The sequence below is a fragment of the Sminthopsis crassicaudata genome, chromosome 2 (assembly GCF_048593235.1).
Source record: "Sminthopsis crassicaudata isolate SCR6 chromosome 2, ASM4859323v1, whole genome shotgun sequence".
In the NCBI taxonomy this organism is placed as follows: domain Eukaryota; kingdom Metazoa; phylum Chordata; class Mammalia; order Dasyuromorphia; family Dasyuridae; genus Sminthopsis; species Sminthopsis crassicaudata.
The window spans coordinates 205,426,873-205,444,380 of NC_133618.1; the positions used below are offsets into that span (position 1 = coordinate 205,426,873).

The window sequence follows — 17,508 nt, forward strand, 5'->3', positions numbered from 1 at the left end:
GTCTTGATACACACACACACACACACACACACACACACACACATATACATACATATATATATATATGTATATATATATATATATATATATATCTTCATCTTCCATTCTCCCTGATCTTCTGATTATCACTCAGCAATCACTCAGGACTTAAGATTGTAGTTCCTCTGGGCCAGGTGACCTGAGATCAATAAAGACAGCTAACTGTTGTTTTATTATCTCCTTCCTTAGTCTATCAGGCACTTGTTCTGTCCCTTCTAGATCAAGAATCATTCTCCTTAGTTGAGGAAAGAGAAATCATAGTATAAGTAAAACAGATTTGTTTTTTTTCTGTTATCAGTTATCATTGTCCTATCCACCCTGAGTAGTGTTCCTATCTTTTCTATAATCTTTTTTCCCTGATATAGCTTAAAAAACAACACAAAACCTCTTTTGTAGCCTTGGATTTTCTTGCCTAAACTTACTCTGAGCTTTAGCACTTCTGCTGCTATCCTTTAAGTATAGTGCTATGCTTTTGTATTGATTGTGATCTTTGCTCTTACTTCCATTCCCTGTATAGTTCCTGTAAAAATATGAGCTGAATAGGGAAGAGTCCTTTGTGCAACTCCAATTTTTATTATTCCTCTGTACTGGATTTCTTCTCTTTGTGGTCAGTCAATATATCAATAAGCATTTATTAAGCACCTATTATCTTTAAGGCACTGTGCTGAGTGCTGAAGTCACCAAAAAAAAAAAAAAAAAAAAAAAAAAAAGGCACAAAGGTCAGTTCTTGCCTTCCCATGCTTTCTGAGTTGTTTTTCTTTGTAGAATTTTAGTCTGTGGGATCCCTCCTATCTATTGAACTCTGATATTTACTCTTTCAAAATCAAGCAAGGAAGTAAAAAAATAGTTTGTAATGGCTGCTAAGGGGAGGGTGACAGTAAATCAGGGAAAAATAAAAGAATGTCTGTGAAACCTTCAGAGCTCAAGTGATTGTAATTAAGTAGCATATGAAGAGAAACCAGGAAGGGAGGTGGAGGTAAACGAGGTTTGAAGTTCTGCAAAGCATGAGCAGAGAAAGAAAGGTGAGAAATAGATTAAAGGGTAAAGGACAATATAGATGAAGTGTTGTGGAATGGAAGGAACAACGAATAGAGAGTAAAAAGACCCGAGTTCTAATTCTACTAGTGTAGCAAGTCATTCCACACCTGAGCATTATTTTTCTCAGATTAAAATAAGGAAGCCAAGGTTCCTGCTAGCTTTAAGACACATGTGCAAGCGCACACACACAGATCAGTATTTCTAGTTTTATTTCATTATAATTCTCTTTACATTTTACTACTGAAGTGATTTGCTGTTAAGCAATAACTAGGGAAATGAATTAATGTGTCTTCCCCCCACAACCCCCCAGATAAATTAAAATTCGTGGATTTTAGTATGGAATTTTACAATGACTCATAAACTAAATATTTTGAATCGTGTTATTAAAAACTTCTACTCCACACTTATAATATTAGAACTGAAGCTATAAGATAGGCTACATGACTTACTATGTAACAGCCTACTACTAACAAATCATTCACTTACCTCTATTTGTTGGATTCTCAAATTGGAAATTAAATCCCAACATTCTTGTCCATTTTTATCATAGCCCTTAAAACCAAATCCAGCTGCATTATTAATAGCATCAGCTGTATTGAAACAGAGTTTATGAAAAATAGTTATTATTACTAGTGGCCATATTATCCCAAGAAATATTTACTACTATATACCATTCCACAATTACCACAGTTTTACATATGTACACTCTTTCTGTTAAAATGACATGTTGGTAAGCAATGCCCTTGGAAATGAAGTTCATTCAAAATATTTTTTATTGGCTAGAATGACAGGGAAAGGTAATGCAGAATGTTGGAGGGATGTGGGAAAACAGGGACACTGATACACTGTTGGTGGAATTGTGAATACATCCAGCCATTCTGGAGAGCAATTTGGAACTATGCTCAAAAAGTTATCAAACTGTGCATACCCTTTGATCCAGCAGTGCTACTACTGGGCTTATATCCCAAAGAAATCTTAAAGAAGGGAAAAGGGACCTGTATGTGCAAGAATGTCTGTGGCAGCCCTCTTTGTAGTGACCTGAAACTGGAAGCTGAGTGGATGCCCATCAATTGGAGGATGGCTGAATAAACTGTGATATACAAATATTATGGAATATTATTGTTCTGTAAGAAATGGCCAGCAGGATGATTTCAGAAAGGCCTGGAGAGACATACATGAACTGATGCTGAGTGAAATGAGCAGGATCAGGAGATCATTATATACTTCAACAACAATACTATATGATGATCAATTCTGATGGACATGACCCTCTCCAACAATGAGATGAACCAAATCAGTTCCAATAGAGCAGTAATGAACTGAACCAGCTACACCCAGCAAAAGAACTCTGGGAGATGACTTTGAACCACTACATAGAATTCTCAATCCCTCTATTTTTGTCTGCCGGCATTTTAGATATCTTTCACAGGCTAATTGTACACTGTTTCAAAGTCTGATTCTTTTTGTACAGCAAAGCTACTGTTTGGACATGTATACATATATTGTATTTAATTTATACTTTAGCATATTTAACATGTATTGGCCAACCTGCCATTGGGGGGGAGGGGAAAAATTAGAACAAAAGGTTTGGCAATTGTCAATGTTGTAAAATTACCCATGCATATATCTGGTAAATAAAAACTATTATAAAAAAATAAAAAATATATATTTTTAGAAACAGGGAAGCATATAAATGAGGTATCAGAACATTAAATTGGTTTCATTTTGCACCTCAACCAATATAGTCCATGTATTAACTGTCCTTAATATTTAAGTAATACAGTATTTTCTCAAATAAGTTTAGTTTTATATATTGAAAAACAACAGAGGAAATTGTTGCCTCCAAAGGTCTATTTCCCAACATGTCATGCAAGAGAAAATGATTCAGAGAATATGCGTCACTCAGCATTTTGTCTAAGGCATGTAACTTTTGTGGTTATTAAATAGTAACAAAATAATAGAATATGCATATATGTACACATACATAGTACTATCAAGATAAGCAAAATAATAAAATGTTGATAATAATGTCTATTTAATATTTTATTTATCTGGTAACTATTATTCACCCTACCTGGTCTTAGTATATAGAAAAGGCATTTTAAAGAGAAGTCTTGGAAACAAGAGAAAGTCACAAATAGAATAGAAAACATTTTGACAGATTTGAGTAATTTGATACTAATTTATTTGCATAATCTTGAGCAAATCACTTTGCCCCTAGGATTCACAAATAGATAAAATGGCAAGGAACCTTAAAAGGCATCTAGTAGATTTTTTTTTTCCCCAGAAGAAGAAACTGAAATCTGGATAAATTAAATAACTTTCTCAAGGTTGCAGTAAATAGTAGAAGTAGGACTGGCACTTTGACCAAAGGATCATAAGTTTAGAGATGGAGGGGACCTCAGAGGCCATTTAAATCTCTTTATTTTGTAGTTGAGGAAACTGAGGCCCAATGATTACACAGGACTAAATGATATTTGAGATCCTTTCTAGACATAAATCCATAATCCCATGAGCATGCACTTAATGACAACAGCACTTCAACCTTTCTGGGCTTCAGTTTCTCATTTATAACAGGGACTGGACTAGTTAAGATATACTAAGTATTCTTTAATTGGGGCTGCATTTCCAATCACAATTACTTTTGAAATCTTAAACATTTTGAGGAAGGATCAACTCATTGCAAATAAGTTTTTATTTATTAATCATTTCCTAAAACTCACTAATATAAAAATATTTTGTGAACCATTCTGCAAAATTTTTTTTTAACATTAGCACTACAATAATTTAGAAAATACTCATTTTATAAAACTGATTCCAATGAGATGTCAAAACTCTATGACAAATAATAGATGCTCTCAACAGTTTCATAAGTTTAAGTTGTATTACTGACAAATTACTGACACTGATAGGTTTGAAAATGTTAAGAAAATAGTCTCAAAGAATTATCAGATATAACCTACAGATTGATTATCTCCTTAAAAATCCTGTGTTCTGACAAAGAGGCTACACTTTTTAACACTGTCTTAACAACATTATAGGATATAAATAAATGCTTGTTCCTAAATCAAAGTCAGTATTTACTTTATGTTACAGGCCAGGATTGCAATAATATGCTTATTGCAAAGACAGCAGTTGAAAAAAGTTGTCAAATTTAGATATTTTTAGGAATTACTGCTGAAAACCATGATGATAACATTAAATTCTACAAGAACCTTTAAAAATACTGTAAGATCCATATGAGAAAAGAGAGTATTTTAATCTCTGATTAACTTGTAAAAATTAAAATAATAAGTAAATTTGTTTGATAAGAATAGAAAAAATTGACCTTTAAAGATAAATCATATGCTTCATTCACAGACTAAGAATAGACCAGCTATTGAAGGCAAATCCAAAATGACCTACAAATTATCTTAACCCTCTATTAGGTTAATATTTTGATTTATTTATTAATCCAAGTAGGCTTTATTAAGGACCAATCCTGTGTGAGGTTAATAATAGTTTCTCTAAAGATTATTGGATGACTTGGATGTTAGTACTAATTTCTCAGATTTCAGGAGGCATGGACTTTTGAGAACCATAGTTCTCCCTTCAGTTTATCAAGCCTTCAAAGAGGCTTTGAAGAGAGAATGGGCAGGGGAAACTCAATGTTCATTTCCCAGAAGTTCAAACTGCCAGCTCCCAGAGGATTTATCTGTCTATAGGGAAATCTATATGAATACCAGGTATACAAAAATTAAAAAGAAACATATTACCCTCTGTGAATTTACAAACTAAATAGGGAAATACAGCACAAAAGAAAATTGTTATAATGAAAAGTAGTGAAAATTTGCCCAGTTCAAACCCAGGATTAATATCTTTTATCTTGTGACCCAAGACAAAACTATTATTACAAATAGAGACCTTCACTTGAAAATTGCAAGGAAAAGATTTTTTACTGAAGTTCACTATTTTCTTTAGTAGCATCTCTTTATGGAGAGATAGTCAGTGAAAGAAGAATATCATTCATCATTTCACTCTCTACTTAATTTTTAGGAATTGTTAGTTGATAAATAATTCCATTTAGCTATAAATAATTATGACAACTAGCACTTAAAGGTAGCACTTTAAGGTTTACGGAATACTTTGCAAATATTATCTCACAATAACAGTGCAAGGAAGGTACTAATAATTTCCCCATTTTACAATTGAGGACACTGAGGTAGGCGGTGTTGCTAAGTGATTCACCTAGGTTCACAAAGCCATTAAGTGTCTGATGCCAGATTTAAAATAAGGTCATTCTGACTCCTGGTCCAAAAAAAAAAAGAATCTCCCAAAACTATACCTTTACAGCTGCAAAAACCATTAAGTATATTTATTATGGCTAAAAAATGGGCTATTAACACACAAGTAAGCCTAATATCCTTGGTGAAACACTTTTAAACAACAGCAAAAGTGTTTTTTTTTTTTTAAATAACTAGGTACTTATTACAAATAGAAGTATATTAACATCCTCAATGAAGAAAAATTTTAGACATCAAAGAACAAATGGTATTTGAAAAAATGAGGCTTATTAAGAGAATAGCTTGAAAGGACCTTAAAGGTCACATAATTCAACCTTTGAATTTTACATATGAGCAAACTGAGACCCAGAGAGGGCAAATGACTTGCCAAAGAATACAGTGGTTTCAATGGAAAAGTCAGACATGCTTAAGGGGAAAATGCAATTTTATTTATTAAGCAGCCTAGTGACTATTTAAGTCTTCTATTAGTATCTAGAAAGCAGAAGGCAGAAAAAAGAATATGATCAAATGGTACACATGCATTTTATCATAAAAATTTTTGCTTAAATTTCATAATTGAGAAATTTTTTGGTATCAAATCAAGGAAAAATTACCAATTTATTTGACAACAGTGTGGCCAATCCAAATTGAATATTTAAGGACCAGATTACAGTAAATTCAGTTTAATAAATCAATCAGAAGGATTAAGTTAAATATAAATGTCCAAACTCCCTTTACCGTGTTGTAAAAGTAAATCCAAACTCATACAAAATCATGTTGTGACTACAAACCTGGATAAAAATTAACTTTTAAAAAAGTAGTTTCCCACAGGCTCTAAAATTAACTCAAAACAACTGTGAAAACTCATTTTTACAACATAAAATTTTATAAGATCCTACAAGAATCTCTCTGGCTCTAATTTTAACAGTAACTATCATTATCCTCAAGATGGCACTCTCAACCACAAAATAAACTGATATAAGTAGCTTTAAATGTAACTTACCTAAAGTCCATGCAAAATAATATTTGGGTCTGGCAGCCATAAGTGAGACGTACAAATAGATAACCTTTGTTGGAAGTGAAGCTGTAGCTTGAAAATGATCATCGATGTTGTATTCTACAGGTAATGATTTGGAGACAGTCAAGTGAAATAATAAGGAAAGCCCACAGACTAAGAGCTTCTGCATTACTGCAACCTGAAAAGCACAAAGCAAAATAAAAGATTTAGTGAGTTACTTCAACTCCCTGGAAAGGGAAGAATATACAATTCTTCTAAAATGTAAAGGAAGGGAATATTGTAGGGTAGCAACCAATGGTACATAAAAGAAAAAAAAAAACAAAACTGTTTTTCACATACACATAATTAGTACATGGGGAAAAAAACTGAGAATACCTAGAAATCAAATTCCTATTCATTCCTTCTCCAATATACTCTTCAGGAGTTACAGTTGTGACTCCTTTGGGAGGACTTTTTAAAAGTTCTCCTTTTGCAAATAATAAATAATGGATGGGATGTAGTAAAATTGGGACATAAATGCACAATTGATGGAATTGTGAAAAGATATAACTAGTTTGGAGAGCAATTTGGAACTATTCCCAAAAGGCTATCAAACAGTGCATACTCTTTTTACCCAGCTATACCACTACTAAGTCTGTATCCCAAAGAAATTTTTAAAAAGAGGAGAGGAAGACCTAGTTATAAAAAAAATATATATGATAAAAAATACTATCTGGGTTCAAACTGACATCAATTGTTTCTATTAAATCTATGTTTCTATGTTGAGCAAGTTAATTAACTTCACTGGATTCCTGAATTAAGCAATTTATTTGGGTTTCTCTCTAGTTTTAATAATCTATGAAAAAGATTTATCACAAGCTGCTTACTTCTTAAGAATTTCCATATTAACATACTCTATTGTTCCAAATATGAAGACACTGTCATGTGCATATGTTAAGGTCATTCAAAATTCCTTGATAAATGTAGCCATGGAGACTGATTTATCGATCTATCCTAATCAATGTTAAGAATAAAACAAGAGAGTGCACCAAAAATGCTCACCACTGAAATGGCAGATGTCCTCTATAGAGTTTTAAAGTAACCCAACCCAATCCAGTTTTCAACAAGCATGTGTGAGACATTACTTAAGTGCTGGAGATACAAAGATCAAAGGAGAAATAGTCTCTGAACTCAAGGCGTTTGCATTGTTCTTGTTCTATACAAACATAGATATGTATATGTATATGTATATATTGATTGTATATGTGTGTATGTGTATATGTATATATATATATATATATTGAAAATGATTTGAGGCGATTGGAAGGATTAGCAACTAGACCATCAGGACAGGTTTCTTGCAGTAGGTGAGCATAGGAGTGCCTTGGAGAAGGCCAGACATTCTATAAAGGATGAAGGAGAAGACAAAATGAATTTCAGATAAAAGCAATGGCTTGTGAGAAGGTAGGGAAACAGAGAAAGCAATGCTGTTTGTAGGAAAAGCAAAATTGGGCACAGACTGGCTGACATATAATACATGAATAAAAATAACAAAATATGGCTAGAATAGTAGATCTTTGTGAAGAGTTTTCAGAGATTGGTTTTAAGATTACTTTGGCAACTATGTAAAGGAAGAAACTAGAAGTTTCTAGATTTTCTTACTAGAAACAAGAAGTTCAAATAGCAGCCTGTTGGAACAGTCCAGGAAGAGGTGATAATAAAATCTAGGGTGGTAGCTGAGTACAAAGGAGGGGGCAGATGAGAGATTAAGCTGTGTAAATAACATTAACAAGCAAGAAACTGGAAATGAGGAAGGAAAGGAAAGAGTACAGCCAAGGAAGAGATTTCAAAACTGGGTGATGAAGAATAATGACACCTTTACCAGAAATAGGGAATTTTGGAGAAATGATAAGTTTGGAGAAAAAGCAACAATTTCTGTTTAAGATGTGTTGAATTGAGATGCCTACAGGATAGCCAAGTGGAGATGTCCAACAAATGAGTTAATACTGATAGAATAAAACTCAGGAGAGAGATTAGAGTTGCATATATACACCTATAAATTATTTTCACAGAGATAACTGAACACAGGAGCTGATAAAACCACCAAGAGACAAGATTAGAGAAAGATTAGAGAAGAATGAGCAATCTAGACCTTTGCTGGACAGTTAGGAGATGGAACATGGATAATGATCCAAATAAAGCTAAAACAAGTAGTTACATTGATAAGAAAAACTACAAAGAAATAAGCATTATGAAAGCAAAGGAAAGAGAGTATTCAAAATGAGAAAGCCAATAATGTTAGATGCACAGAGAGAATCATGAAGAATGAGAACTCATAAAAAGAACAAATAAATAGCACAATGGGGAAATTATGTCTCCAGGCGGTAAGGGGAGGGTAAATTATTTGTATGTTTGTTTCTGCTATACACCTTTGTAAAAACATTTTTTTAAAAAGAGTCCATTGGGGCAGCTAGATGGCACAGTGGATTGAGCACCAGCCCTGAAATTATAAGGAACTGAGTTCAAATCCGACCTCAGATACTTAATAACGTTCTAGCTGTGTGATCCTGGGGAAGTCACTTAACCCCAGTTGCCTCAATAACAACAACAAAAGAGTTCTTAGTAATCTTTGGAAATGTGAAGTCAGAAGCTAGATTAGAATGGTCTGAGAAATGAAGTATAAATATAGATTTTTTTAGGGGGTAGTTCTGTTGTGAGAAGAATAACCAACAAGTCTCTCATGATCATAGGATTAATCTTAAATCTAGAGAAGAAAGGCATTTCAAAGGCCATCCATTCTAACTTTGTCATTTGACAGCTGAGGCCCAGAGAGGTTAAATGTCTTGCTCAGGGTCACACAGGTAATAATATTAAAGAAAACAGAATTCAGCTTTGAATCCAGGCCCTCTGACTTTGAATGCTGCATACTTTTTATTGTACAATATTGTCCAATAACTTCATTAAGCATCAATTGGGTGATAAGCATCAACTATATTATTGGCACTGTACTATATACAGTCATCTCCTGAGAGCTAATGAAGTCATATAAGTGAGATTGTCCAGCAAAAAAAAGGCTCAGAGAATAGAAGTAATCAAATTAAACTAATCTGTCCATTATTCCTCTTATTCGAAGTGAACTTCAACATTTTCTGCAAGAGAAATATACAATATTTGTCCACAATAATTGTCTACAAATGAGAATTGGTACCTAGATCACAGAGGGTCACAGGTTTAGAGCAGTCAAGAGGCACAGAGATCAACAATTCTCTCTTTTTACAGAGAAAGAAACTTGAGTTCAGGTGAAGTAAAGTGATTTTCCCAATGTAGAACACGTAAGTAGGAGAGTTGGGGTGTAATCCTAAATCCTCTGATTCTAAATTCAGTGATCTTTAAACAAAAACAGCTATACCACTGAATTCCAAAATGCTTTTTCCCTCAAGAAAAATAGGAAAAAACCAACCAAAAGCCTTAAGGATCTCATCAATGAATTAAATTACTCAATCATGCAATAAGCATTTATTAAGCAGCTACTATAGTCAAGCACCTTGGTGCTGAAGGAAAAATGAAGTAAGCTTCTTAAGGAACTTAGTTTCAATTAGAATTTATTACATAACCAACAATCCTTTTCTCCTAAATTTTATTCATTAGAGAAATTTATACCTCTTCAAGGAAAAGTAGCTTTTCCACAGAACTGGCATGAAAGAAGGTAAAACATTTTAATTTTTTCAAAATTAAATTTCTACAAAGTTTTTGGGACAGGACTTCTGGCTTAACAGGCAGTGAGGAATTTCCCCTATGAATGCATACTGCCAGCTTCTTAGTCTTCTAGTCATCTCGTCTTCAAGAGTTTTCTGGGAGCAGTAAGAAGTTAAGGGACTTGTTCAGAGTCCCACACCGAGGTATTTCTGATTCTAAGGCCAATCTCTCTATCCACTATGTATACTGCCTCAATCAAAATTATATGCTGTAATAATAATTAAGTTCATTCTATCAAAGGCTAATATCAATTTTTCACCAGAAGAAATCACATTTATGTACTGATACATAAAATAAGAAAAAAGAATGTGCATCTAGTCAACTTATCTTGATGCTTGGCAAATTAGACACTATTTAAAATAATTTTAAAAGTGAAAATAATGCTCAATTAGCACTTCCAAAGGAAGTTTATTATCCTTGATCAGAAAACAAGATAACACCTGACATTGAAATCACAGTTCACATTATTTTCTCAATTATCAAATTCTTCTTTCTATAAAATAAGACTGCAGAACACATCATTTATTAAACATAATCAGGAAATGAAGTAATTAATTCACATAATTTAACTTTCCAGATAACTGAAAATTATTCTTTTTCAGCATCAAGTCTTTACTTGGAAAGGAAATCTTTCCAAAAATTATTTCTCCTTGATGTCTTAAACACAGCAATGATGAATAATCTTAACTGTCTTGATGATAGAGTCATCGATATGATCTTTATTATACTGTGTTCCACCTGATGAAGAGACACTTCCCCATCAGGGACTCCTGAGATAAGTGAAGCATGCTTGCCTCTACACTGAATAGCCCTATATTACTAAGCTTTCTGAGTTCCTGTATCATGATTTTGTTGTTGTTGTTGATTATAATTTTTCATCCACCTCTTTTTTGTTTGCTGTGACATGATGGTCTCTAACAGCAATCTTCACCACCTTTTCCTGCATTTTAAAACTATATCATGCAGGGAATATTGGACAACTACCTTGTTTAAATTGTGTTTTAATATGTACTTGGAGAGGAACCTGAATAGCTAGCTTTCTTATAGGTTAAGTACATAGATTTTTAACCTCTCAAGATTTCAGAATCATTTCTTTCTTTTTCTTTCTTTCTTTTCTCTTTCTTTCTTTCTTTCTTTCTTTCTTTCTTTCTTTCTTTCTTTCTTTCTTTCTTTCTTTCTTTCTTTCTTTCTTTCTTTCTTTCTTTCTTTCTTTCTTTCTTTCTTTCTTTCTTTCTTTCTTTCTTTCTTTCTTTCTTTCTTTCTTTCTTTCTTTCTTTCTTTCTTTCTTTCTTTCTTTCTTTCTTTCTTTCTTTCTTTCTTTCTTTCTTTCTTTCTTTCTTTCTTTCTTTCTTACTGAGGCAGTTGGTGTTAAGTGACTTCCCCAGGGTCACATAGCTAGGACATGATAAGTATCTGAGACCAGATTTGAACTCAGGTTCTCCTGACTTCAGGGCTGGTGCTCTATCCACTGTGCCATTTAGCTGCCCCCAGAATCATGTCTTTGTGGAATGAAGGGAGGAGAACTCTATGATCTCTAACGTCCCTTCAGAATTTTAACATTCAATGGACTATGACAACTTATTTTAGGTTCCCAGAAGCTTTGGGAAATAGGGGAGAAGCAGACTTCGTTGAACTTGCCTTAAGGTAGATAAAGAGTTTACTATATTTTTGTTAGCTATTAGTATAAAAGTTATTCTTAATTTCTACAGTAAAAAATCTAAACATTAATTTGTTTAAGAATTTTATGTCATTTTGTTACTCTCAGTTGCACATCTGTGCAATTACTCACAATCATGCACATCATACTCTCAAGGTCTTATGATAAAAAAAAAATCTATCCATAGCCAGAAAAAGAAATGATTGTGTCTGAAAACAGATTGAAGCATTCTTTCTTTATATATATTTTTAAGTTAATTTTTTTGATGGTTTTTATTTTCTTTAGAGTGGGAGATCTGTTTTCTCTCACAACTTGAACTTCATAGAAATGTTTTACATAATTTCATTTGAGTTTCTTAATTATGGGTAGGGATAAGGGAGAAAACCTAGAACTCAAAAATCTTTTTTTCCCTTTTTTATTATAGCTTTTTATTTACAAGATATATACATTTTTCAGCATTGACCCTTGCAAAATCTTCTGTTCCAACTTTTCCCCTCCTCTCCACCTCTCCCCCAGATGGCAGGTTGACCAATATATGTTAAATATGTTAAAGTATATGTTAAATACAATATATGTATATATATCCATACAGTCATTTTGCTGCACAAGAAGATTCGAACTTTGAAATAATGTAAAATTAACCTGAGAAGGAAACCCAAAATGCAAGAGGACAAAAACAGAGGATTGGAAATGTTATGTAGTGGTTCACACTCATTTCCCAGAATTCTTTCGTTGGGTGTAGCTGGTTCTCTTCATTACTGAACAATTGGAACTAATTTGGTTCATCTCATTGTTGAAGAGAGCCATGTCCATCAAAATTGATCATCATATAGTATTGTTGCTGAAGTGTATAATGATCTCCTAGTTTTGCTCACTTCACTCAGCATCAGTTCATGTAAGTCTCTCCAGGCCTTTCAGAACAATAATATTCCATAACATTCATATACCACAATTTATTCAGCCATTCTCCAATTGATGGGCATCCACTCAATTTCCAGTTTCTAGCCAATACAAAGAGGACTGCCACAAACATTTTTGCATATACAGGTCCCTTTCCCTTCTTTAAGATCTCTTTGGGATATAATCCCAGTAGTAACACTGCTGGATCAAAGGGTATGCACACTTTGATAACTTTTTGGGCATAAGAACTCAAAAATCTTAAAAACAAATGCAAAAAAATTGTTTTGAATATAATTGGGGAAAATATTAAATAATAAAAAATTTTTAAAGAATTTTATGAATTTACTTGAAAGATGACTTTTAATAATCCTGATTGTTCAAAAATTCTTATTAAAAATCTTATCCGAAGTTGTACAGTAAAACCAAATACTTTGAATAATATCTTTCTATTTTCCTGATTTTATATATATATATATGTATAAATTTCGAAATAAAATGTTTAAAGCTCTCAAAAAGTTTCTGAATAGTGATCCTATTCCTTTAAGCTACAAATAGCTATAAGTATTTAGTACCTATGTATAAGTATCTCTATGCCTAGATGAAATTTGGATCCATTCATAATCCCTATACCTAATAAACATCACTATCTTTTTCAGAAGCAAGATCTGTTGAGAATTTGTGTGTGGGTATCTAAATATGTGTCTCTCTTATGTCTGATTTTCCTTCTCTAGCTACAACTTGACTTCTAAATTGTTTTTTTTGTGATCACTCATTTTTCCCATCATGGTTTTCTCTTTTCCCTATAGTGTAATGCATCTCATATTAATTTTTATCTCTAAAATACTCAACTCAAATATGTTCAAAATGGAACTCATTATCTTTCTCCCTCAATTGATTGTCTTTTACAAACTTGCTGATTTTTATTCAAGTTACCAGTCTTCTTGATTCACTGATATCTTTCAGCCATCCTGGATTCCTCACATTCCCTCACCATACATTCAGTCAGACACCAAACCTTGCTATTCCTATTTCTACACTACCTTCCATACAAAGGGCTTTTTCTCCACCCAAAACCTATCACTTTAAATCAGGTCCATATCATCTCTCACCTAGACTGCAGATACAGCCTCAATCTTAACTGGTCTTTGCCTTAAGTTTGTTACTTTTACACAACTCTCCTCCATCATATATGTTACTGTCAAAATAATTTTCCTAAAGTACTTATCTGTCTACTTTAACTCTCCTAAATTCCATTGGCTTCCAAATACCTCTAGAATAAAATATAAACTCTTAATTTTAGCTTTCAAAGCCCTATAACAAAACCTGAATTCCAACCTCATCATCCCTCTCCCATACTCTGAAATGTATCAAAACAGGTCCTCTCTCTGTTCCTCACACATGATGCTGATGATGCTGATGATGATAACCAACATTTATATAGAGTTTTAAGGTATGCAAAGTACTTTTAAAGTGTTAGTTTCTTTATTTTCACAACAATAGTAGTGTTTGAAGCCAGGATTCCTGATTCTGAAGTTTTATATTCCATTCCTCTCTCATCTCTGGGCCTGGATAAGGAGAGACCCACAAACCTAGAATGCATGTACTTTTTTCTAACTTCTTCCTTAGATTCCCTATCATCCTTTAAGATAAAACTCAAATACCATCTTTTCTGTATGAAGCCTTTCTTGATTTCCCCCCCTCCAATTGTTAATGCCTTTTAAACTATCTTATTGTTACTATTCTGTACCTATTTGCATTTATATTAAAGTCCCACAGTATCACAGTATCCATTTTAGAGTTTGAAGGGACCTCTGGAGACACCTAATTCCCTCATTTTTTTTTTTTTTTTTTTTTTTTTTTTTTTTTTTTTTAAGGAAACAAAGGTCCAGAGAAAAGTAACATACCTCAAGTCGTACAGGTAACATGACTTTAAATGTAGCATTTGAACCCAGATCCTATGATTCTAGAGCCCATACTTTTTCTACTGTCACAAGGAATATAATACAAGGAAAATGCTTGGTAAAATCTCAGTACTCAGATTTGCAATCTCACCGACTGTATCTCTTCCTCCACTGATGGGAATTTTCAATGGCTATGCCAGTGGAACACAAAGCTGTGGAAAATTCTATACCTGCTGGAAAGGCTTCAGTTATGGTTCCAGCAAAAATACTGAGTCTAACTAAAAGTGAAGTCTGATCTCCTGTAGGCTGGTCATTTGGCAATGAAATCCTTACTCATATCAACCTATAAAGAAAAGAAAAATATAAAATGCCCTTTGTCTTGTGAAATACCCACTGTACCAATCTTGTAACTACAGTGGCAAAGTGGCAGAAAGGAGCAAGGATAGAATACACAAAGAATCGTCTTGGTTTTCAACATCCATAAACTAAATTGTTGACATTTTGTATGTGAGATTCTCATCCAATGATCAATGAGTAAACATACTATGAGAAGAATTTAATTGTCTGAAAATCCCAGATATAAAAAAGAAAAAAAAATAGAAGGAATTTTTATACTGTAAAGTGGAAGGGTGGCTCATAACATCTCTCTAGAAAGTATATGAAAGAAGTGGTAGAAACATTATTTAATTGGAGAATTGGTAATCTCCCAAGCAATGCTTAGACACAGCCTACATTTTCAGAGAATTAAAAAGCTAAAGGAATTTTATGAAGAACTCAATAGGACCTCCCAATTAAAACAAGATATACCTTGTAACAAGGTATATCTTAAAGCACCATACAATTATCAGCTGTTATTCGTTTTTATTTTTAGAAGCTACTTTTTCACATAATCTTGGTTAACTTTTATCACTTCTACTTATTTTCTTGAAGTTTCATGAAAGTGGTCAGGGACAGGAATCAATCATTTTCTATATTTGTAGGCTGCCATATGGTTTAGAAAACATACAATTACCCTTCTTCCTTGACAACAATTCTATGAATTAAGTATGAAAGCTATATTACAGCTAGAGAAGCTAAAGAGCAGAGAAGCTAAGTTATTGCCCAAATTCACACATCTATTAAACGGTGAAGGTACTGTTCAATACAAATCTTCTTAAGTTAGGGTTTTACTCATAAATACCTTGGTGCCTCCTGAATCCGAACATGAAAGCAATCAAATCAAAAAACCTTCCAAAGAACCTCCTAATAATATTACCCATAGAAGTAGCCATGAAGTAACAAATTGCTTTTCTTCTGGGAGATGCAGATAAGTTAGGACTCATACACTGAGTCATAGCTCATCACTGAGCAACTTTTCATTTTGGGTTTGGACTATGTCTAATGCTTATTAATATTTACTATACTAGGGTCTTTCAAAGATTAATAATTACCAATTCTGAGAATATGTTATGAATAATTTTTAGGCCAAAGAAGACAGCAATATTACAAATAAAGTATATTTCTCTTGGTTTCTAAATGTTCTACTAGGTCTGTTATGAATTGCCCTATTAAAATATAACAAAAATAATATTTAAATAATAAAATAAATAAAAAATAATAATTAAAATATTTAACATAATAAAGATATTGTCTTAAGCATTTCTTACTAGTTTTCAATGAATATCTCTTAAATACATTTTCCCTTAATAGTTAATGTTTCATTTTTATTTGCTATAAAATACTGAAGGCATCATTCACTATTTGTGTGACCTATGGCAAATCATTTAAGTTCTAGAGGCTATTTTCTTAGCTAAAAAGAAGGTTATACTGTATGATCTCAAAGGCCTGAACTCTAAATCAATAAACTTATGAAGATCAATTATGTCATCTGAGGTAGAATTTAACAGTCTCTGAGGGAAGCAATCTTGTTTTTGTGAAATCAACCACAGGTATAGGCATTTATCTATTTAAGTATCCTAAAATATTTTAAAGAACAATTTTTGTTTTGATAAAACAAATCACAAATATACTTGAAAATGTTACTGTCTATAAATAAATAATTCAAAGAAAGTTTTTCATGCAATATTCTGGCATATAATAGCGCCACAAAATTTAGAGATCTTACATTTGGAGATGGTTCTGTTTTTTCATATTGTATCTCTTCTTTTCCATTTGCTTCAGCCTGTGTCAGTTGGTATGATCTGCCTTCAATGAAAGTAATATAGTCTTTGTAAGAGCATAATGGGCCTGCCAGGATACCCATGAAATTACAGTTGTAACTTAAATACTCCAGTAGACTTGGCATGCGTCTGGAATTCAAAGACAAGCATCTTGTAAGATGTAGCATAATATTTTAAGCGGTTTACTACAAGACTAGCCATTCCTCCTATTGTTTTTTTCCTATTTCAAAAATGAATTTTTTTCTTGAAATCTTATAATAAGGGTGTACAATAAAAGAGCACAGCAACATTAAAAAACAAGTTTTTGGATAATAAATCTGCAGAAGTATTCATTCTTAAATTTTCCACTAAGTAGAATAACTTAAGAAGGATACAATATGATGTGGAAATTTACATATATTATTAGTAGGTAGAGAATTTTTATTCTATGGTTTGTTCATTATTCTATGTGAACACTTGTGAGTCCAAACATGCTGCTGCTCAATATGGAAATTTTTTTTTTAATTTGATAAATCTTAAGTTGCAAATGAATGAAGAAAATTTATTCTTTTGTCTTGTAATTCAATTTATGTAGATTACAATCTTCTCTTTGACTTAGAGGATCTTTAAAAGTTACTATGGCTGAAAATATCTCATCACCTGGCAGCAAATATGGGGAATACTCCTCCAAATTTTGCTAGGCTGATCCTTGGATAACATAAATACATTCTATTATAGGGTCTGTCCTTGAAGCCCTTGCAATGTGGAAAGGCTTGTTAGAGCTTGCACATGGTACTTTAGGGTAATTTCCATGCCATAA

General features: G+C 32.8%; 1 protein-coding gene across 5 annotated transcripts in view; it reads right to left on the minus strand.

Moving 5' to 3' along the window:
* Window positions 1-17,508, minus strand: part of MBOAT2 (membrane bound glycerophospholipid O-acyltransferase 2) — a 159,918-nt gene that overhangs the window by 13,154 nt on the left and 129,256 nt on the right. For all 5 annotated transcript variants that reach the window (XR_012486153.1, XR_012486152.1, XM_074288095.1 and 2 more), the window contains 3 exons: window positions 16,655-16,838; window positions 6,343-6,535; window positions 1,564-1,667 (listed from right to left, as the gene is read on the minus strand). Coding sequence is in view for 3 of the 5 variants with exons in the window: in XM_074288095.1 (XP_074144196.1) it covers window positions 1,564-1,667; window positions 6,343-6,535; window positions 16,655-16,838 (481 nt within the window). In the remaining 2 variants the exon portion in view is untranslated. The remainder of the gene's footprint in view (window positions 1-1,563; window positions 1,668-6,342; window positions 6,536-16,654; window positions 16,839-17,508) is intronic.